General features: G+C 64.0%; 1 protein-coding gene across 5 annotated transcripts in view; it reads left to right on the forward strand.

Annotated features, from left to right (window-relative positions):
• ADGRB1 (adhesion G protein-coupled receptor B1) overlaps nucleotides 1-23,001 on the forward strand; it is a 90,602-nt gene that overhangs the window by 44,928 nt on the left and 22,673 nt on the right. For all 5 annotated transcript variants that reach the window (XM_070481744.1, XM_070481746.1, XM_070481747.1 and 2 more), the window contains exons 18-19: nucleotides 13,949-14,090; nucleotides 20,559-20,662. In XM_070481744.1, coding sequence (XP_070337845.1) covers nucleotides 13,949-14,090; nucleotides 20,559-20,662 — 246 coding nt within the window. The remainder of the gene's footprint in view (nucleotides 1-13,948; nucleotides 14,091-20,558; nucleotides 20,663-23,001) is intronic.

Consider the following 23,001-nt stretch of genomic DNA (forward strand, 5'->3'; position numbering starts at 1 on the left):
AGCCCTGGTCCTGGTCACACTCTGAGCTCTGACCCTGGTCACTCTCTGAGCCCTAGTCCTGGTCACAGTCTGAGTCCTGACCCTGGTCATACTCTGAGCCCTGACCCTGGGCACACACTGAGCCCTGACCCTGTGTCTCACCTGGAATCACTGTGCATGTTCACATGTAATTGCACATGTGTCATATGCTTGCAGGGCCGCCTCCCTGCATGTGACACACTCGCCTTAGAAAGAGTGAGTCAGAGGCTTCCACCCACAGTGCAGACCCTCCACCTGCCTCGCCCCAGTTACACACACACACTTACCCACAGCGGCTCCACATCCCCTCTCAAGGCGACTGCTCGTGCTCTGTAAACATTGGGCCCTGACAGCCCCCTGGAGTCGCTCTTGCCCCTGGAGCCCAAGTTATGCGACCAGTCCCACCCTCTCAGCCCAAAGAACCCGGATCACCCGCTGCTGAACACTGGCTGACAGCATGGCCCAGGGAGCCCCCTACACCCCTGGACTAGCCTGGCCAGTGGCAGTGAGGGCCTGGGGAATGAGAGTGTTAGGGAGGGAAAAGGGGGTCCCTGCAGAGTTCCCAGATGTTTAGGAGGGTGGATGGATGGCCGGGTGGGTGGAGGAGGAGTGGAGAGAGGATGGAGGGGTGGTGACGGGGGTCGAGAAAGGCTGGGAAGCACGTGGCGGGAGTTGAGTTCTGTGGTTCTGAAAGGACAGCTCCCTGGGTCTTGGACTCATGGGAAGTTGCAAGTGTTTCGCAGTCTCCTTTTTAAAAATAAATAACCCAGAGTTACATAGAGCATAAAAGTCAGAGTTTGCAAGGTCGCGAGAGATCATCTGCTCTGCCCTCACTTGAAAGTGGTCCGACTGAGGCCCAACGTGGGGACGTTAGTATCGGCCAGGGCCCGGGCCAGACCCCATCCATGGTGCTTGTCCTGCTAGGCCAGTGTCTCAGGGGTGTTCTGCCAGATGCCAGCCCCAAGAGGGCTCCAGGAAGAGCAGGGTTCCATGCCCACCACACACACATCAGCTATCAAGGCCCTGAGAAGGCCTGCAGCGGGCTCCTATTCACCTGGGTTGGGCGTGTCCCTAACTTGTGGGCTCTTGGCACCCTTACTCTCCAGACCCTGAGCCAGTAGAGTAGACACTGGGACAGGCTGGCAGAGAGGGTGACATCCCCGCACACAGTGTGGGCTCCTTTCCCGAAGCCTGACCCCCCCAGGCCCCTTTAGATCTGCTCGTTTACTCACACAAGCTTTCTCTGTCCAGCTGAGGGGACTGAGGCCCAGAGTGCTGTCTGACAAGCCCAGGGTCACCCCGTGGGTCATTCCAGTCTGTGCAGACTCCCAGCCCTGCCACATACACAGGGCCCAGGCCGGGGGCAGCTGTCCCGGGGAAACGCAGGACCTAGGCCCAGCCTCCTCCCTGGGCTCCCTGCCCAAGTGTGCGTCTTTGTCCCTTTAAGAGCTTTGCCCCCCCCATCCTTGGTTTCCGTGGAGAGGGCAGTGAGGGGGCAGGCCGAGGGGGGCGAACGGAAGGGAGCCTTGGCAGGGTCCCCAGGTCGCTGTCAGCGGCCGGTTCCCAGCCCGATTTCTCCCACGCCGGCTGTTGCTGATAGGGGCAGAGGGGGTGGGCCGAGCCGAGACAGGCCCAACACAGAAGGCCTCTGTGGCGGCCTGGGAGGGCCTCAGGATCCTCATCCTCCCTGAGCGTGGTGGGGCAGGGGGAGGGTGTGCTTGCTGCCCCCCCACCTGGGTGGGGGAGAGGTGGAGTCTGCTCTTAGAAGTGAGACCGTCCACCCATCCTACCCTCCGCCCCTGCCCAGCCCTGGACTCAGCCCAGCCTTTTTCCCCAGCGCCCCCTGATCTCTGAGTCTGCTCCCACTTTGTCCTTGAGGGCAGCAGGGGCTGGCAGAGGCTGGTGTGGGCCCGCCTCTCCTCAAGGGGCTCCAGAGCCCAGCCTGCCAGTCTCCTTGGCTTTGGGAGCTGGAGGAGGAGACAGGCCATGAGGTCAGGAGGACCGGGGTGCTCTGAACCTGGGGTGGGACAATGAGCATCCCCTGGCCCACCCCCCACTGCCCTCCACCCCGCCGGCCCCCTCGCTGCCTGGTCCCTGTGCTCTCATCTCCTCCTCCGGCCTCAGAAGCCACCTGTGCCGGGAGGCCTTCCTGCCCATTTTCCTACATCTGTACCCTGTCCGCTTCTTCCCTGCTCCGACCCCAGTTTGCAGGAAGTCCATACATCTGTGTTCCCTGCTTCCTGTTGGCCCCACCCCTGCAGAACGTGAGCCCCACCCGACGGCAGGGCTGGGTCTCGTCCACGTGTTTCCATGCTGGGCACACAGTAGGCCCTCAGGAGGTGAACAGAGACCACCGGAGTGCGACCACAGGATGACGGGGTCCTTCATCCTCCGGGGACTGGGGACTCACCCATTCGACCATTCATTGACTCACTCATTCATTCTCTGAACGCATCTTTCCCGCGTCCAGCCTGCCTAGTGCAGTCTGACTGTGGTGACAGGGTCCTGCTCTCAAGGTGCCCCCACACACTGCGTACCCAACAGGACACCCACCAGGGGGCCGGGCCCTGGTGAGCCCACCCTTCCTCCTCTTGGAGATGGGGTGAGAGGGGCCCTCCCAGGACAGGGGGGACCTGGGCCTGCCCTCGACACAGCTCCAAGGTGCCCCCCTGGAGTGCCTGCTTGGACCTGTGTGTCCAAGGGCTGGGGCTCTGTGGGGTCCTACAGCCTAGGTTGGCCCGTCAGCACGGCCCCTCCCCGCGCTCAGGAATCCCTGGTTCTGCCTGTGATGGCCGGGCAAACCCGAGCCTCAGTTTCCTCCAGTGTACACTGGGACACCATGAGTGCCCACCGTCTCCTGGTCCAGGCAGGTGCCACCCAGCACCCACCCCCACCCCTTCCTGGGGCCCGCAGGCAAATGCAGAGGGTGGGGCTGCTGGGGCTGCCAGAGCTGCCCACCCCTCCCCCGGCCCCTCCCCTGCTCTCCTTTCTCTTCCTGCTAGAAAAAGCACTGCCGGCTGCTGCTTGGCCTGCGACAGCCCTGGTGAGGAGTGTCTGGGGAGGAGGGGCAGGAGGAGCGGCAGGGTCCTGTGCCAGGAGCATGCAGGGGTGTCCCAGACACCTGTGCTCCAGCCTCTGGGGCTGTTAGTCTGGCAGGGGCGTCTGGGGCTGGGGGCTTCCCTGCACGGCGCTGTGTCCAGCCCTGTCTCGGCCCCATGCTTTCCCACCTCGGGGGTTCCCGTGTGTCCGGCTGCCCCTGTGTCGTGCAGCTTCTCTGCACCTGTGTGGGTGGGTTGGTGCGAGGGTGGAGGTCTGTGGCTTTTTGGGCACGATGTCCATGGAGACAGAAGGGGGAGGGGAAGGGGCTTGCGAGTCAGGGAGGCACAGAGCGTGGCCGGCCCTGAGCTCTGGGATCTGCTGGACGGGAGTGGGGGCGGCGCGTGGCCAGTGTGGTTTCCGGAGGGTGCCTGCACTGGTGAGGTGGGCGGGGCAGCTGCACGGCAGGGGACAGGTTGAGTCAGCCGTCAACCATGTCATCTGTCCCTGGTCAGGAGGCTGAGCGTCAGAGGTAACTCCACAGCCTCCCCTTCTCTCTGGTACCGTCACCCTCGCCTCCGGCCCCGCCATCATCACCCATCCCACTGTCAGCACCCCCACCCCACCGGCTCTGCCATGAGCCGCCTCCTGACTAAACCCGTGCCCAGCAGAGGACAAGGGGAGGAGGTGGAGCTGCCCTCGGGGAGGGGGGCACCCGGGAGGTCACTGGGCGGTACAGCTGGGCACTGAGGACACCGGGCCGTGCCAGGAAGTAGGAGGGAGGGCTAAAGGGCTCAGCCTTGCCCGCTTCCCTCCTCCCACTGAGACCTGCGGGCTCCAGGAGGGGCCGCCGCGGGTGCAGGGGGAGCGGCTGCCTTGGGCTGTGCTGGCGCAGGAAGGGGCGCATGTGGGCACAGAGCAGGGGACTCTTGGGATGGGCCTGCGCCTGGCCGGCACACAGGGGTCCTTCAGGATGCTCCTGGCAGGGATTTCATCCATCTGTCCGTTTGTCTGCTTGTCCATCCGTCCTTCTATCTGCAAGCGCCGAAGCCCTGTGTGTTCCCAGTGATGACCCGCCCACATGGAGCGCTCAGGCCACGCGCAGCCCTCTGGCCTGGCTTCACTGTCCCAGGAGGAGGTTGGGGTGGGGGCTGCCTCCTGCCCAAACCTGTGTCTGATGTCATTCCTGCTGCATCGCCCCCCCACCTGCCCAGGCCCTGTCCTGCTGCCTCCCGCGGGGCCCCAGTCCTCCTCACCATCCTCCCGGGAGCCTCGCCCACTGCTTTCCAGGCTCACCCCACACTGTTCCCGCTGGGCCGTTCCATCCGCCCCCATCCACTCCCTCCAAGGCTGTGCCGGTGGGGGAGCCCACAGGTCCCGAGTGCCCTCCCCGAGGCATGGTGACACGGGAGACGGGTGGGCACGAGGGGCAGGGCTCTGACCTCCAGCAGGCCTGGGCTCCAGTCCCGGCCCTGTTTCTTACTAATGGGGTGACTATGGGGAGCCCCTTTGCCTCCCTGAGCTTCAGTTTCCCCATCCATAAAGTGGGGTTTCTGAATGAGATGATGTGCGTCGAGTAACTGGAGCCAGGAAGTGCTCATAAGCAGATGCCATCGTGTCCCCTGTTTCAGGAGGACTGCTCGGAGGAGAAGGCCGCTTCCCTAGCTGGCACTGTGCCCTGTGCTAGGGGACAGCAGGGAGCCACTCAGACAAAGCACTCACCCTCCGGGGGCTGGGGGGCTGGGGGGCTGGGGCATGACTGCCCCGTGTACTGGGGGTGACAGGCCAACTCTGAGGTGGGCTTCCTGGGGAGGGACACCTCGGACTGGTCGTGAGGGCGGAGCTGGAGTCCACTGGTAGGAGGGTTGTAGAGGCCCCCAGGCCCGTGTGCAGCCTGTGCAAAGGCACCAAGGCAGAGAGTGGTTGAGCTGGGGAACAAGCGGTCCAGTGAGAAGTGGGCCTGGGGCCTCCACCAGCCCCTCATCCAAATCCCCAGGCCTCATTTTAGGAGCAGAAAGGGGTGAGTTCTCTGGCCTTGGGGGTGACCAAGGAGGGGCAGAATTGGGGTAGGGGTATGGAAAGGCAGAGCTGACACTTCCTGGTCACCTGCACTGTGCCTGGTCCTTCTGCCAAAAGCTCATTCCATTCGCCAGCCCTGGCAAGTTTACACCAGGCACCGGTCCTCAGACAAGAAGCCAGAGGCTCAGAGTGGTGGTGATGCTTGCCTGGGTCACACAGTGGCTCATGGGTCCTCACCCCAAGTTGAGTGACCCTGCAGTGCCCACCAGGCTCCCTCACGCAGATGGCCCCCAGTGACCCTGAGGTGGCATGGCAAGGGCAGGGGCAGGGGGCAGCAGGGGTCCACACATGGGGGGGATGTTCCTGGAGGGCTTGTGGTCACCCTCGTCCTCAGGACACTTGCTTCCCTCTGCTGAGGGTGCAACTGCTCGTTTCCCGAGGCAGGAAAGTCTCCATCAAAACCCCAGCTCCCGGGTGGCTCAGTGGTTCGCGCCCTGCTAGCGTGTTGGGGGGCGGCGGCTAACTGTCCTTGTCTCTGCAGGGAGCCCTCGGGATGTGGGGGGCGGGATGTGGGGTCGACAGGAGGGACTCCCAGGCTGGCAGGGACGGTACGGTGACCGTGGGGGGTGCCCATTCTCCTTTCCTGGCCTGGTGCAGAGGCACCTGGAAGAGCCAGATGGCAGATGACCTTGCGGTCACCTGAGGAGACGGGACCTTTGGGAGTCAGGTGAACTGGGAGATGCCTGGAGGGTGGGGTGGAGGTGGGGGTGTGCCGGACAATGGTGATAGTGTGGCTGCCTGAGCTCCGTCGTCCTGGTTGACGGGGTGGTGGCAAGACCTCCTGCGAGACAAAGCTGGTGTGGAGTAAGTGCTTGTTGCTGAATGCTGGTGATGGGGGTTCTGGTTCACGTCGGTCCTAGCGACAGTGGCGATGCTGGCTCTGAGGAGCTGATGGCAGTTATGGTGATGGTGCTAATAGTGGAGGCGATGCTGGTGACCTGAAGGCACAGTAATGGTGGTGGCAGGGGTAGTGACAATTGTGGTGGTGGTGGTGAGAGCGATAGCACTGGGAGCGATCGTGTTGTTGATGGTGGTGATGATGGTGACAGTGTTGGTGCAATGGCGGTAGCGTTGATGGTGTGATTGTTGGTGATGGTGAGGGTGGTAGTCATGTTGGTGCTGGTGATAACGTACTGGTGGTATTGGTGATGTGGTGGTAATGGTAGTGGTGTTAATGGTGGCATTGTTGGTGGTCGTGGTGGTTGTGATGACTGTGTGGTGATTACGGAGATGGTGGTGTTAATGTTGCTGATAATAGTGAGTTGGTGGTAAGGATGATGACATTGGCGCTGGTGGTAGTGATGATGTCGTGTGATTGTGTCGTTGTTGGTGATGAGGGTGACGATGATGGTGTTGATGTTGACAGTGTTGGTGGTGGTGGTGATGTGGTGGGGTGTTGGTAATATAATGGTGGCGGTAGCAGTGATGATGACGGTGGTAACGATTGTATTGATGGTGTGGAGGGTGATGTTGATGAGGGTGGCGGTGGTTTCACTGATGGCTATGAAGGTAGAGGTTGTGGTGACAGTTAAGGTGGCATTGGTCACGGGCTCAGCTAGGGAATTTGAAGCCCCCTTCCCTGCGGGAACCAGGACACACCCGTGGCACCCTTAATGAGCAGCAGACAGGATCCGACGCCAGCCAGGGTGGATGAAAGGACGGGGCGGAGAGCAGAGGGGAGCGCTCACGAGGCCAGGGCTGTCTGGGAGGATATCTTGGAGGAGACAAGGCCAGGCCGGCTGTGACAGATGGTCAGGTTTGGGACCTGCTGGGGTCAGGGGCATTCCCACGGAGGTTCCCCATGCCCAGCGCCGGGCCTGGCACAGGCAGGCCAGGGAGGTGCTTGCTAAATGAATGAATGGACATACCAGCTTGACTCTCCAGCTACATCAGTGGCGGGAGCGTGAGGGGGTGCGGGTGTCAGGGCAGAGGCCCCTCAGGTGACAGACTGGACAGAGCTGGGCCGCAGGCACTCCAGGTGAAGTGCTGAGTGAGGGGCAGGGGCTCGGGGAGGAGTCCTGGGGTGTGGGCCTCTGAGCTGGGAGGACTCAGCAGGGGGAGAGGGGTCGGCAGGACCCCTGCCCTCCCAGGTCAACCCCTTCCTCTGGGGCCGGGGAGCCCAGGGTCCCACCCTCTCCAGGGCCCTGTCTGCCTGGCAGGCTGCTGTGCGCCTGTGGCCCTGCCCAGGTGGGCGGGCAGGGGGAGGATGGGCCGCTGGACCCCAAGCAGGCCTGTGCTGGAAGCCCTGACTCCATATGCGGGGGCACCGGGGGCAGCCATGGGACTGGCGTCGTGGCATCGCAGGGAACCTGAGAAGCCCTGGAGGCCCCCGTCACAGAAGCACAGATGCTGACCGAGGCTCAGAGTCAGCACTGGCTCAGGCCCCGGAGAGCCAGCCACAGGCAGGGACACGGGCCCGAGGGGGCGCGGGTCTCACCTGGCAGCTCACTCAGCCAGCAAGGCCCAGGTCAGGCAGGTGTCCATCCCTGGGGTCCATGGGTCACAGACCCCGGGGTCCCCACAGGACCACAGGCATTGCCCCCAGGCCCTGAACTGAGGGGACGGAGCTGATCTGGCCAAGCCCTGGGGAAGCGGACGTGGCCGGCCTACCCTGGGGCCTCTCACAAGCCAGCAGCCAGATAGGGGCTGGACATGGAGTGGGGATCAAGGGGGCTTCCTGGAGGTGGCAGTGGCTCTGAGGAGCCTTGAAGGACTAGGCTGAGTCAGCCAGGGGACAGAAGGCATGTGGTCATAGGACCAGCCAAGATCAAGGCCTGGAGGCCGGAGAGGGCGCCTGTGTTTGGGTCACTAGTGGTTCCTTCTGGGCTGGCGTGTGCAGGCAGGGCCACCAGGGCCCAGGGCAGGTTGGGGAGTCATGGTGAGCTCTGGCTGCTAGGCGAGGTAGCACCGGGGAGGAGAGCCCCGGCCCAGCGGCAGGGAGGACCTGATGGAGGGGCTGGGGCAATGCTCAGGAGCTGACAGGTTATCCGGGCAGGCTCCCTGGAGGAGACAGCACCAGCCGGAGGGAAGTGGGCCCTCCTGATGGGTGACGCATGACTTAGCAGGGCTTGTGCCTGGGATGGGTGGTAGGGAGCACAGATGGAGGCCAACCGTTGAGGGTCTCGGAGGCCAGGCTGAGAAGTTTGGAGAGGTTCCTGGAAGCCCCTGGCTGAGAGACACCTTGCTCACTCCCTGTTCCCCCACTGGGGCGTGCTGTGCCCACTCCGGCTTCTTCCTGCTGTGTGGGAGGACACCTATGAGTCATTCACACTCCAGTGTGAATTAGCCCATCAAACCCCAGGGGACCCTGACGGGCACAGTCCCATAATAGCACCTGCTTCGTGGGCCGACAGGAGGCATCATGCGTGCAGCCAAGGCCCTGGCTCGGTGGGCAGGCGCGTGTGGGGGCACTCTCCACTCTCTCTCTGTGTTACTGTCCCCTGGGTGTGTCAGGCCCTGAAGTGGGCCCTGGGTCCCTGTGGTCTCCCTGAACAGCATGTGGGGTGAGGACTTATGCCCACCTCACAGGGGAGGCAGGTCGACTCCTAGTGGCCAGGAGGGAGCCGACCCAAGGGTGGGACCAGGCCTTGGTGGCCCAGTTCCCCTCTGGAGCCGGGCTGGACCAGCGTTATCTGGGCACCGGCCAGGTGGCAGGAGAGCAGGGGTGCCACAAGGCTGGGCCTCCTCTTGGGGCCTCTGACACTGCTTGGCTCCCCACCACCCTGGGCCCAGGGTTAGTGCCTTGGGGGAGCTGCCTAACCAGAGTAGGGGCCAAACCCACTCCCCCTGTCCAGCTGGAGACGGGAACCAGGCTCTCTCCTCTGAGCCGCCTGCACTTGGGACAAGGCCGTGGCCCCGTGCTGGGTGCTGAGGGTGAAATGCGGAGGGAGCTGCTGGGGCTTCGCGGCCTGAGTATGGCCGGAGGGGAGCGCTCGGCGGGGAGTGGGGAAGTCGGGTTGGAGGGTGGGCCAGCCCCCGGGGCCCTGGGGTCCCTGAGGGCGAGAGGCCGTGGCTCTCAGTGAGAGAGCTGTGCAGGGTTTGGAGCAGGGCGATGTGGCCAGGCGTGTTTCAAACAATGGTGCTGGCGCCGTGCAGTGGCCAAGTGGGGGCCCTCGGGGCAGCAGCCGCAGCGAAGGGGGATGCGCTGTGGTGGGTCCCCCGGGGTGGTGGCCATGGAGGGGTGGGCGGCTGGTGGACTCTTGGTGCATTTTGAAAGGAAAGCCAGGTGGACTTACCGATGGGGCGGCTGTCGGGGAGGGAGGGTGGGAGGGAGGAGGCGTTGAGGTTTCGGGGGGCAGTGGGAGGTTGGAGGGGCAGAGAGGCTGTGCTCCTCAGTCTTGGCTGAGTACTGTCCCCACTGGTGTGCCGGCAGCAGGGTGAGCAAGCCAGATCCGGTCCTGCACTCCTGCGGGGGACGCTGGGCAGGACCCAGAACCAGGGGCAGAGCGTCATGTGGTGGGAAGAAGCAGGCAGGAGGCAGGAGACCAGTGGATGGAGGCTGCGGGTCAGGGACGGCCTCCCGGGGGGACAGGGGGAGCCTGGGAGCTGGCCTTGGCTGTGGCCGGGGAGGTGGAGCCAGCCAGGCAGGGCCTAGCAGGTCAGCTGATCTGATGGAAGGGGCACAGCTCTGCCCTGGGGGCCCTGTCTGATGGGAGAGACAGCCCTTCTCTGGGATCTCTGATCTGAGGGGCCCAGGGCCCCTCACTCTGCCCTCAACTCAGGCAGGGAGGGGCTCCTGCTCTGAGCCCCGGATCCCCCTGCCCTTCTGGTCCTGGGAGGTGCCACTGCCCCTGCTCCTTCTCTCACCCTGGACCTAGGGAGGCGGGAGGAACAGGTGTCGCTGACCCAGATTCCTCGGGTCTGGGCCCAGGAGGGAGGGCCTGGCTCTATGACCCAGATATTCCAAGTTTCTGAAGCTCAGACAGGAGGCAGCAAATGGTCTCCCACGTGTGGCAGCGGTCGCTGTGCACAAGAGGAGGGAATGACCTGCCTGTGTTGCAGAGATGGGAACAGGTGTCCCCTGGAGCAGGAAAGATTTTGGTCAGACGTGGTGAAGAACTTCCAGATGCTGTGGGTCTAGGAGGATGCGTCCTAGAGGTTTTGTTGAAAATAGGAGGGCTGAGGGTCCCCTAACCTTCCCCAGGTCAGGGTGTGCCTAAGATGCAAGGCAGGGGCCACCCATCCACCTGTCCTGTGATGTCCAGCACAGCGTGGAAGGCTCAGCCAACTGCCTGGGAAACCTCCATTGACGGAGTTCTTTTCCTGGCTTGGGATGGGGGCTTGACCTCTGTGTCGTCTGGGTCTCAGGTTACCCTTGAGGGTCCCGTTCGGATCTGTTCTTCAGAGTCCAGTGGTTCAGATGGCGGGGGGCGGGGGGCAGGCAGGGGAGGGGGTCAGATAGAGAAGAACTGTGATTTGGCCCTCGTGATGTCTGCTGTGTGGCCTTGGGTAGCTGCATCATGTCTCTGAACCTCAGTGTCTTCATCTACACAGCTGAGCTGAGGGTTATTGCAGAGATTAAGTGATAAAATGCACAGGAAGCTGTTATTATTGAGCTGCTGGGAGGGGGCGAGGAGAGGGTCCATGCCCCCCTGCTCCCCTGATACAGGCCACCAGGGGCTGGGGACTGCAGAGCGGGGGAAGATGCTGAGGCCGGACAGCCTGCATTGCACTCCCACAGGGTCCAGCAACTTCCAGAGCGACCAGCAGCTGCCCACCTCCAGGGCTGCTGGCCCGACCAGCTGGTTCTCTGGCCCAGGGGCGGGCGCCTCCTTGTGCCCTCCACGGCCTGAGGCTGCAGGGGCAGGTCCTGGCCCCACCCCTAGGCAGAGCGGGCAGCTACCCCTGGCTCTGCCCTCCTCTGGGAGGCTGATAAGCTAATTAGTGCCCACAGCAGGAGCCCTGCAGGGCCAGCTACCGGCCTGGGCTGGCGTTCTCCCAGGAGGTGGCCGGCAGCTGTCTGCCTGGCGCCCTGCAGGCCCGCCAACGCCGCCGGCTGGGAACCTGCCAGGCTGCTGGCCCCAGCCAGCCCGGCTACGCTCACCCCAGGCCTCGGGGTGCTGTTCCCTCCCGGTCCTCCAGCAGCCCTCAGGTCAGCCAGAGAGCGGGTCTCCAGGTCCCCCCCCCTCCGCTCTCAGGAGCAGGGTGGAGGCGGTGTCCGTGCCTGGATCCTGAGAGGCAGAGCTGGGATCTGCACCCAGCACTGGCTGGCCACAGAGCCTGCCCTTAGGAGCAGCCACACGGTCAGTGTTGTGGGCAAGCCGGTCAGCTTGAGACACAGCCTACAGTCTTCCTGGGAGCACTGGGTTTTGGGTCCTCTGGCCCGCGCTGCGTCGGCTGTCCTTGGGTCTGGTCAGCAGCTTGCACGTGCAAGGCTGCAGCCACACATGCATCCCTGGGCGTGAGGACAGGGCAGTCCCGGGGGAAGGAGGGCTGGAGGGCCGTGGTGGGGGCTGGGGTCGGCCAGGGCTCAGTGCTTGGTGCCCATGTCCTGGGTCGTGCTGAGGGACGAAGGGAGATGGCAAGCCGGCGTGCCCGGGGCAGCCGAGTGAGGCCTTGATAAAGCTCCAGCTGAGGGTGTGAGGCTCAGGCTGGACCTGGGGTGTCACTGGGACCTCCAGGACCCCACACTCCTTCTCTGTTACTGACGTCCTCAGGTCTTGTTCCTGCCGCTGTGGTTGGTGGGGTCTCCCTTCTCTCGAGGAAGGCAGGGGAGAAGGGGTCTCTGCCAGGGCTTTCCTAGGCTTTGACTTCTGTTCCTCACTGTGCCAGGAGCGGGGCCATGCGGGCGGCTGAGCCGCTGGCCTCCATCCTGGTGGCTGGGGTCAAGGCTGTGGCCTCCGCCCTGGCCCTGGCTGGGCTCTGCTGTTCCATGTGACCTGGCACACCTTGGGTCCTTCTGGGCATGTGGAGGTTCAGCTGCGCCGAGGCCAGAAGGCTCAGGCAGAGGCGTCCATGGAGCTGGAGGCTGAAGCTGCAGGGCCCCTCCGTGGCTGATGTCTCCGTCTGCATTCTTTTTTTATAGAGGGCTCCTAAAATGAATGTGCTTCGGGCCTCACAAGCCCTGGTCCCCATGGGCTCAGGGCATAGTGCCCACAAGAGGGACGTGTTCTCCTCTCACTGCACCTCAGAGATGAGCGGACAGGCCGGCAAGGAGGGGCCCTGATGCACCTGCAGAGCCTGGGGCCAACTCCAGGGCCTCCTGACAGCTCTGCCTTGCTCTCACCTGGGGCACATCCTGCCCGTGGGGCCTCAGTTTTCCTCCTTGTAAAATGGGGGCAGGTCCTTCCCTGTGGGGGGAGAATCAAGAGAGAAAAGCAGATGTGAAGGTGACAAGCTGGCTCAGAGCACATCCCTTCTCCCCTGGTGCCTGGAGCTCAGAAAGGGGATTGTGTAACATCTCAAATTCAACAGAAGCTGCTCTGGGGCTCTCAGATACCTGCAGCTGGTGACTCTGAACATTCCCAGAGACGCTAACACGGACACGCGAGCACTGTGCCGGGCGCTTAGCGGGGCATCTGCCCGCTTCATCCTCTCACCTGTCCCCCTCCCCATTTTGGAGATGAGGAAACTAAACCTGGGGGGGTAGGTACCTTCCCAAGGTGACACAGCTAGGATGTAGCCAAGGCCAGTCGTGTGCAAATCCAGGTCTTGAGCGGACGTGGCACTCTCAGTGTGTGTGTGTGTGTGGGGGGGGGGGGTCAGGCCACTGGGGAGGGCACTGGGCAGGGAGCAGCTCAGCCCCCAGCCCACCCCTGATCCAGAGGGAGGGATGGGGGAGGCGAGCTGAAGGCTCTGACAGACAGGCACCATGCAGCTCCATCGTCTTAGGCTGGAAGTGGGTTGAAACTGCAGCGTGAGGGCTCTGGGCAGACCATGGGAGGACCCTGCTAGCAGAGACGGAATTTTCTCCTGATGTCCTGGGGCAGGTGCTGGGTCTGTTACCAGGGAGGGGCGAGGCCTTGTCCGCCCTGAGTTCAGAAGGAGACCACTCCTGCGGTGGCTCCTGAATCGCAGAGTGAAGGAGCTCCCCACAGCCCGCAGGCCCCCCGTGGGCACCTTCCGCAGGCCAGACGCCAGCAGGCTGAGAGAAGGAAGCCTGGCCCAGGGTTGTGGAGCTGGACACTCCCAAGTTCCTGGACGCACGCGGGCTGGCTTGGATCAGTGGCACTGGTTTGCAGAGCGGTTCAGTCGGGGTGCACTGAGACCCTCCCCAGTGCTTTGTGTTTCGATGGAACCGGCGCACGCGTGGGCCTATAGACAGCAGGAGGGACCTGGGTCAGACCCGAGGGGGGACTTTCTGGCTGCTTCCCAAATGCGAGGGGAAGCCTCTTTGTGTCCCAGGAGACGAGCAGCGCACACCAGGGGCGACAAGGCCTGGGGGAGGGAGGGGGGATGGGGCGGTCCCAAGGTCACCGGCGCTCGCGCCCGGGGCTGTGGAGGCGCGGAGGCCGCCCCTCGCCCGGCTCCCAGCCGCGCCGCGCCGCGCACCCCCGGCCGGCCGCGCCCACCCCGCTCTCCCCTCCCGGCTCCACGTGCGCCCACGCGCCCCCGGGCTCCCCTCCCCCGGCTCGGCGGCCGGCGCGGGGCGGGGGCGCGGCGGGGGCGGGGCGCTCCGGGCTCGGGGCCAGCGCCCGCCCCCCGCCGGCCGCGCTCCCGCGAGCCGCTCTCCCGTGGCTCGGCAGCGGCGGCCATGGGGCGCGGGGCTCCGGGGGCCGGCGGCGGGGCGGGCGCGCGGCTGCGGGCGCAGGGGCGGGCGCGGGCCGGCCGCCGCTCACACTGCCCCTGTCTCCCCCCCGTGTGTCCCGCCCCCCAGACCCTCCTCCCCCGCCCCCCCGCAGCTCGGGCCCTGGTCGTGGCGCGGCTGCCGCACGGTGCCCCTCGACGCCCTCCGGACGCGCTGCCTCTGTGACCGGCTCTCCACCTTCGCCATCTTAGCCCAGCTCAGCGCCGACGCGGTGAGACCCCGGCCGGGCGCGCGGGGGGCGGCGGGGGCGCGCGGTGGGCTTCCGGCGCCGGAGGTCGCCTCTGGGCCAGCGCGCGGGGAGGGGCCGGGACTGGCGACCGGCGGGGAGGGGCGGGACTCTGCCCTGCCCGAGGGGTCGTGCGCCGGGCAGCAGCCCCTGGCCTGGCCGGCAGGGCCCGGGCCTGTGGAGCGGGTGGCAGCGTGGAGTTGGGGACGGCCTGGGAGGAGCCGGCTGGGGCCCCAGGAGTGACTGATGGGTGGGTCTCCCCAACACTCCTTGGGGTCCTCGGGGGAGCGGGCACGCTGGGCCCCGAGGCTCCCCGGGCCGGGGGAGGGCTTGGCCTGGCAGAGGCCCACATACCCCTTCGCTCGGCCGGGTCCTCCCTCAGCGGTGGCAGGGTCCCAGACTGCCAGGGAGAGGGAGGAGCTGCCACCTTCGTCGGAGCTTTTCCCCACCCACCCCAGGTGGACCCTGGTCTTTGGAGGTGTGGTGCCCCCAGGTAGGGGTCGGGGGTGGCGGAGGGTGCTGGGCCTGGCCTCCCCAGAAAGTCCCCTCATCTCAGGGGCCTCCTTTTTGTTCCAGATTCTTGTGGGGGCTGCTGGTTTCTATGGTGACGGCATCTGGGGCTAGCTTCATGGCTGGGGCCCTGGGTGCTAGGCCCAGCCCAATGGGGCCGGTGGGCTGTCTCACCCAGGGTCAAGCTGCGCTCAGGGTCCTGGGAAGGCCAGAGCCATAGGCTGAGGAGGGAAGGGGCAAGGGTCTTTGCTCCCTAAGTCCCTTGGCCCAGGCCCATGGGGCATCAGGATATGGACGACAGACCGAGGGGCATGGCTTTCCGGAGTGTTTGCAGTGGTTGGCCCTCATCCGTGGGGCGGCACAGCTCTCCCCCAGTGGAACCCCAGGTTCCATGTGGAAGATAGCTCCAGGTTCTCAGAGAACGTTCCACCCACCCCCTTTGTCCTCTGGGACGTGGGTAGGTGGGGCGATGTTGTCAGCCAGGGTCCCCCACAGGGTCAGAGCTGGGTGAGACCTTAGAGGTCATTGCCACTAAACCCTTCTATTGACAGGCAGGGAAGCCAAGGCCTGGAGATGGGAGGGGGCCTTGCTGGAGGTCTTCGGGCATTCGGCTGAACAGGGGTCTGTGCTCTTGGCCCTGATCCAGGCGTGCTCTCCCCCATCAGGCCGTCCCTGTGACAGGACTATTGGTGCTGCTGGTTCTGGGAGCAGGGCCCTGGAGGCAGCAGCCAAGGGCCATCCTGGGGGCTCCCTGGAAGAGGTGGCTTTCTGCGTAGACCGTCATCAGTGCTAAAGCAGCAGGCTCCGTCTGCAGTACTAAGGGGACCAGGGGCTTTCTGGGTTCTCTGCAAGGCTGGTGCAGACAGGGCAGGGCCCAGCCTTGGGTCCCCGGGTGGTTGCTCATCCTTTGGTGTGTGAGGAGGGCCCAGGGCAGGAGAGGGTTCTGGAGTGGGACACGTGGCCCATAACCCCTTCTCCCAGCCTAGGGTCTGGCCCGGTAGAACGTCAGTGTTGGTTGAATGCTGAAATAGGCTTGTCCCTTAGGCATGGGGACCCTAGACTGGCCTTTAGTCTCTCTGAGTCTCTGCTTCCTCCCCTGTTAACTGGAAGTGCTCCTGCGCTCCTCTGGGTGGCTATGGGGGTAAGCCAGTCGACGGGGCCCTCCTGGACCAGGGCCGCTCCACAGGAGCCCTCCACAGGAAGGTGGCGTCCCGGTCGGGGGCTGAGCTCCTGGCAGGCTTGGCAGGGAGAGCATCTTCCATGAGGGAGGTGACGGTGGGTGGCTGATGCTGAGGATGCTCCAGGAGTGGGACGCTCGATGCCGAGGGCGCCTTTCTAGGAAGAGCTGACCTGTGCTGGTGCCTCGGGCAAGCAGACAGCAGCTGCGGCACCACCTGGGCAGACAGAGGAGAGCTCCTGGTCTGCGGGGGTCTCCGGCCTCACTTGGCAGGGCTCGGCAGCTGCGGTCAGGGGCTTCCAGGTCAGCCAGGCCAACCAGGTCAGCTGCGCACAGGCAGGATGGAGGCCAGCAGTCGGGCACCCCGTCCCCGGAGCCCAGAAGAGGCAGCTGAGGCTGAGGGTACAGGAGCTCACAGCAGCCAGAGTCACCGCTGGCCTTGGACCAAGGGCAGGCTGCCTGGTCGCTCTGGACCTCAGCGTACCTCAGTTTCCTCATCTGTAAGATGGCATAGAAGTCAGCCCTGCTTGATTCTGTGATCTCTGCGGGCATGGGCGTGAGCTCAGAGGGAGAGCGCCAGAGAGAGCAGGCCGCCTGGCCTGCCGCCTCGTGCTTGCCTGCCGTCAGAGCCGTCACCCCCTTCCTCTCCTTTGCCGACCGGCTCTGGCCCCAGGGAGGGTGACCCCAGAGAGGCGGAGCGGAGAGGGACTGAGAATGAAGGCGAGGTCGCTGTCATGCAGCCTGTCACTGAGTGCCTGGGGCTGAGGCCCACACCGGACTCCGGTCCTGCCCTCGAAGGGCACAGCGTCTAATGGGGGAAACAGACATCCTGGACCAATGAGGAGGTTTGCAGTGGGACCCTGAAGGGTGAGCAGGAGTTCACCATCCAAGCTCGGTGGGAAGGTGTGACGGTCATCCCAGGGAGGGGGAGAGAGGAATGCAGCAAGTGATGGGGGAGACAGGGTGAGGGCAGGACAGGGCAGGGGTGCAGGCGCTGTGCAGGGTGAGGGCTGGGGAGAATTAGAGCTTCATCCTGAGGGTGGTGGCGAGGGGTCGGGCTGGGGAGGTGAGAGAGGATGGTGGCGGGATTGGGGTCCTGGCGGGATCCCAGCAGGAGTGAGGGCACAAAACCCCGGCCAGCAGCTGGGGTGCTGGTTGGGGTGAGCTGGGCTGGGCGTGGGGATTCAGGTCTGAGCGACAGGGGTTGCGGGCAGCCTGGCGTATGGGTGGCCTCAAGGGACTGGAGTGCAGAATGAGGGCCCGAGAGATGATGGCAGGGAGGGGGTGCTGTGGTCACACCCCAGGAGCTGGGGAGGGATGAGATCCTGGTGGGGGTGTGGAGTGAAGGGAGACAAGACTCAGGCATTCACCCCCCCACCGCCTGGAGCCTGGTGTGGAGCCAGAGTGTTGAGTAACTGCTCTGAGTCACATCTGTGAGGGGGGCGATGCCACCTGCCTCAGCAGTGGGGGGACTGAACGAGGTGAGGTGTTTACAGCCCCCAAACAGCCTGGTGTGTAGTAAACAGTCTGTGTGCACAGTTGTTGCTGGTGTTGTTTCTATCATGTGCCTGAAACAGGGTCACTAGTCTGGTCAGCATCAGGGCTCAGCGTGTGACCAGGGTCGGGACTCAGAGTGTGACCAGGGTCAGGGTTCAGTGTGTGACCAGGGTCAGGGCTCAGTGTGTGACCAGAATTAGGGCTCAGCGTGTGACCAGGGTCAGGAGTCACAGTGTGACCTGGATCAGGGCTCAGCATCTGACCTGGATCAGGGCTCAGCGTGTGACCAGGGTCAGGGCTCAGTGTGTGACCAGGATCAGGGCTCAGCGTGTGACCAGGGTCAGGGATCAGTGTGTGACCTGGATCAGGGCTCAGAGTGTGACCAGGATCAGGGCTCAGCATCTGACCTGGATGAGGGCTCAGGGTGTGACCAGGGTCAGGGCTCAGAGTGTGACCAAGATCAGGGCTCAGCATGTGACCAGAGTCTGGAATCAGAATATGACCTGGATCAGGACTCAGCCTAGGTTGTGGTAGGGGCCTATTTATGTGGGTAGTCATGAGCTATGGGAAGTGTTGGAGCAGAGACAGGACAGAGATCGTGGTATAGTTTCGGAGAATATTGAAGATAGGGAGTTCATGAGGTAGAAACTGACAATAACCTTGTAAACAACCAACAGGAGCAGCCCTGGGTAGGAGTGGGGACCAGTACCCTGGAAAGGCTCAGGACAAGGTCATGGGGCCGAGAGTTGAGGGGCCGGTTCAGATCGAATGTTCAGTGAGGGTCTGTGAGGTGGTGACATCTCAGCTGAGAGAAGTGCCAGCCATGTGAAGGTCAGGGGAAGAGCACCAGGCAGCGGGACCAGCATGTGCAAAGGCCCTGGGTGGCACTGAGCTTGGTTAATGAGCCAGTTTCCAGCAGGAGGCTGGCCTGCCTCTGCCTGCTCTCTGTTAAGTTGGGACCAGTCTCTCACACTTGAGGTCTCCAGTCTAGCCTTCCCAACAGACCTGAAGTTCCCTGACACCCCTGTCCACCCGTTCTTTCAGCTGTTCGCTCCCACTGATCCAGAACCTTCCAGGCTGGGGCTGTCAGGAGTGACGGATGAGCCAGGCAGAGGGGAGGAGGGAGAGGGCGGGCAGGTGGGCGAGCTGGCAGACATGCGGCTGCCAGGCCTAATGAGGGCAGATGGAGGCAGATGGCCACAGAGGTCGGGTCCGGAGCCAGCCACGGCACAGGCATGAGCCACTTACTCGGCCACCCGTGACTTGCGTGCCTGACCGGGGCTCCAGTACCTGGCGAGGTCAGGGGCGCCGGCCACAGCCCTGCTCCCCCTTCCCTGGGGCCCTCCAGCTCCCCGTGTGCAAACATGGAAGCTCGTGTTGGAGCTGTGCCCTGGGCCATGCCCCCGGGGACCGCTGGGGTCTGGGTGACCTTGGATGACTTTCTCAATTTTCCTGGAGCCTGCCTTCCCGTCTCCATTCACCCAGCCAGTCACATTGACCGCGCGTCTGTGCCGGGCACGGCCCGAGGGGGCCCAGGAACGTGAGGACATTGGGCTGCCTGGACAGGCAGGCATCCCCAGCAGTGGGACCCGGCTGGGACAAAGTGGGACAGCTAGAGGGACCTGGCGGGCAGAAGCTGGTGCTTCGGGCATGGGGAAGGGCAGTCCAGGCCGCAGGCATGGCATGCGCGTGGGGAGCATAGCCGGGCTCGGGCACCCGCGTGTCGGGGCAGGTGGGGCAGGCCCTGGGGGCCCCCTGGGGGCCGTGTTCAGGAGCCCAGGACCTCAGGCCCCAAGCAGGGCAGGAGGCCCCCGCGGCAGGAAGGCAGTGGGAGGGTCTCACTCTGCAGTGTGCAGGGGTCAGCAGGGGTCTGAGAGCTGCTCTGAAGGGTGTTGGCCCAGTCAGACGTGGGGCAGGAGCAGGAAGGGGTCATCTTTGGGTGGGAGAACCCCATAAGAGGCCCTCGTGCCCGGTCCCCGCTGTGCTTTCTCTGTCACCTCCCGGCTCTCCGCTTCCTTCCTGGAATGGCAGGCAGTGGGCAGGGGAGGGGCCGTGGAGCAGGTTCTGTTCAGTCCCTCGAGTGGTCTCTGAGTTCTGGACACAGAGGGGCCCCGTTCATCCCTCAGCGAGTGCACACTGTCTACCTGTCGTGTGCCAGCGTGCCCTGGGCACCACGTACGGTGTGGCCTGCGTCAAGGACTGTGGGTCGTGTAGTCACATGGGGGCGAGCACATGGATGCATAAGCAAGGGCCAGCCGCCCATCAGCCAGCCCGGGGCCCCTCAGAGAGGCTACGACTTGAGACCGGAAGGCTGTGTGATGGGTGGGAAGCATATCCCAGGCAGAGGGAACGGCTGGTGCAAAGGCCCTGAGGCAGGAACAAGAAGGCAGCCCAGTGGCAAGGGGCAGTCTCAGGAGCTGGAAGTTGGGCAGGGCCCGGCCTGATGGCCTTGGGGCACTTGGATACGGCTCAGCAGAGCGGGGCAAGGAGGACTCTGAGCCAGCCAGGGAGGGGGTCTCTAGTGGCATTTTATAGAATCTCTGGCTGCTGCTTGGAGAAGAGCTCAAGGGGCTGGGCCTGGGGCGCAGCGGGGAGGGCCGAGGACCAAGCTGAGACACGTGGGTAAAGTGAAGGGACCTGGGAGAGCAGGAGGGGAGGTGAGGGAAGAGGACAGACCGTGGGGGAGCAGGGTTGGGCGGGAAGCCAGGTTCGGGGGGAGGGGTCCAGGCGCGGGTCAGATGCCAAGTTAGATGCAGCTGGAGCTGCGGGGGCCTGTCCAAGAGCTGGGGCTTCCGCTTGGCTGGTGTCCAGAACCACAGAGCCTAGGAGAGCTGTCCATGGTGGGGGCGCCGGGCCTGGCACCTCCGTGACCCCATCTGTGACGCGGGGGATGGTCCTTCTTTGGAATTGATGGGGTGGGGGCAAGAGGTGATGGCTGCAAAGGGTTTATCACCAGTCTTGGTCCGTGACTATAATTACACCATGGGGGGGACAAAGACCACACCCTCAGCCAGACCCGAGACCCCCTCACAGGGGACAGCCCCGAGCAGAGGCGCCAGGACTTGCGGCTGCAGGAGGCTGGGAGGTTGGCTGCAGGCCGCTGGGCAGTCAGGGGCTTGTGAGAGGAGGGGTTTGGGGGTTGGGGAGCTCCACCCGGCCGTCCCCCCAGCCTTCAGGGACACACAGAGTGACCTTGGGGCCTCCTGGGGCCTCAGTCTGCACGTGCGGCCCCTGCCCCCCTCACTCTGTTCTCCCCTGACATCCGCCAGAACATGGAGAAGGTGATCGTGCCGTCGGTGACGCTCATCGTGGGCTGCGGCGTGTCGTCCCTGACCCTGCTCATGCTGATCATCATCTACGTCTCCGTGTGGAGGTGCTGCCTGCGCCCTGGCTCCCAGGAAGGGGTGGCTGGGCCAGTCTCATCCTGTCTCATCCAGGGCGGCCATGGGGGTGGGGTGGCCTGGAACCCCCTTCCTTCTCTGGTCTCTTGTCACCACCGCCATACCCTCCCCTGCCCTCTGCCATCACGACAGACAGGACCCCTCCCTCCACCTCTGCCACGCCTTCACCCCCATCCCCCTCACTCACCCACATCCCCACGCTGCTGGTTCTAGGTTCCTGACTGAGGGCTGCTCCGCAGACCCTGCCCGGCGCGTGCAGGCCAGGGATGGACGGGGCCAGCGCTTTCTGCTCCTACCTCCCTGGGGCCCCACTCCCTCCTGCCCCCTGAATGCACTCCCTGGCAGGTGCCAGCCCTGAGCCTGCTCCAAGCTTGGCACCTGCCCCTGGACCACCCGGGTCCCCATGGCCCCCTGATTGCTCTGTCTGTCCTGTCACCAGGATGGGCAAGGCTATGGCCTTCTTGGACCCCAAGGTCAGGTGTCAGGGCGGAAAACTCTGCTCACACCCTGCCCTGCACCACCTCCCCCAGGCCCCAGGGCCTCATCGCGGGACGCCTTTGCCCCCTGGGTGCTCTCTGTCCAGTTTCAGCCTGTGGGGTGGGTGCAGGGCAGTGTCAGGGCGTCCGATGCCCTGAGAATCTCATCTGAGCTGGTCACCAGCCAAGGGGTGAGGGACGTGCATGCAGAGGTGTGGGCCTCAGTCAGGCCCAGGCAGCCACAAATGTGTGTGAGAATGTGTGAGTGCACACGTGTGTGGCGGGGTGAATCCCATCTCCTTGCCCCCAGTGCCCCACTTTGAGCCCATTGAGCAGACGTTTGGGATGAGGAGAGTGAACTCAAGGTCACCCACCAGGCAGCCGCCCACTGGGCCCAGCTGGGACTCCCATTGTGTCCAGCTCCCTGGGCAGCAGGGTGTCAGCTGGTAATTGGAACTGATGCCGCACCCCGAGGCCAGCAACGAGAGGTCGATGTGGCTGGTGGGGAGGGGTGACCTGTACTTCCTGGCGACTGGGTGGCTATGAGCAGCAGCCACCCCTCCTCTGTCCTGCCCCAGGGTGGAGGCGCCCAGAGAGCCAGCTGACCCAGAAATGCCAGCATTCAGTGCCCCTCCCACCGGCGCTCATCAGACCATGTGTCCTGAAGCCCCTGTGGGCCTGCTTGGCCCCCTGGCCCAGCCCCTGCCCTGAGACGTTCGTTTCCCAAGACATCTGGTTTCGGGGAGGGCCCTCCAGCTCTGCTGAATGCAGTTCTGAGGTTTTCACCCCATTTCCAAAGTGCCCTCTTCTCGAGCTCTGCTGGCCATCACCGCTCCTCATCAGGAAGTGGAGACCCAGAGAGGGGATGTGACCCATCCAAGGTCACACACCACATCAGGCTACACATCGTGGCCCTGCACCCTTTCCTCGCCACCTGCCTGGATCTCAGCCCCCAGGGCTGCTGGGGACACTTCGCTGGGAAATGGGGGAACAGAAGCAATGATGGCTGATGCTTCTTGCATCCTAGTTCTTTCATCTTAGCCACAGCCCTGAGCAGCAGGTGCTGTTACCCCGATCCCATCCCACAGATGGAGAGACCGAGGCACAGAGAGGTTGAGTTGCTTGCCCAGGGTTATACAGCCAGAACGTGGCTGAGCCACTGCAGGCATGGGCTCTGCAGCCCCCACTCGGAACCACTTCTCACCTCAAATTAGGGATCAGACAGGGCGGGCAAGTTTGCAGTGACTGGGGTGTGGCTGGGGTGAAAGCCAGGAACAGGCAGACAGTGAGACCCTGGGAATGAGCTGTGTCTGAGGGGTGGAGTGGCAGGGGGAGGATCTTGCATTCCTCAAGAAGAGCCTTCCCCAGCAGGAATGTGCGGCAGTGCTCAGTGGCTCCCTAGGGCTCTCCCTAGCACCTGACTCTGTGCTGAAATTTCATATGTGGTGGAGTGTAAGTGGTGATCGTCGTGATGGTGGTGCTGATGGTGATGGTGCTGATGCTGGTAGTGGCGGTGCTGATCCTAGTGGTGGCAGTGCTGATGCTCATGGTGGTGGCGGTGGTGCTGGTGGTGCTGGTGGCGATGGTGATGCTGGTGGCAGTGGTGGCCGTGGTGGTGGTGGTGATGGTGCTGGTGCTGATGTTGATGGTGGTGGTACTGATGCTGGTGGTGGTGGCGGTAGTGTGGTGCTGGTGCTGGTGCTGATGGTGCTGCTGTTGCTGATGGTGGTGGTGGTGCTGGTGCTGGTGGCAATGGTGATGGTGGTGGCAGTGGTGGCCGTGGTGGTGGTGGTGACGGTGCTGGTGGTGCTGGTGGTGCTGGTGATGGTGCTGGT

Source organism: Equus asinus, chromosome 12 (genome assembly GCF_041296235.1).
Source record: "Equus asinus isolate D_3611 breed Donkey chromosome 12, EquAss-T2T_v2, whole genome shotgun sequence".
Lineage (NCBI taxonomy): Eukaryota > Metazoa > Chordata > Mammalia > Perissodactyla > Equidae > Equus > Equus asinus.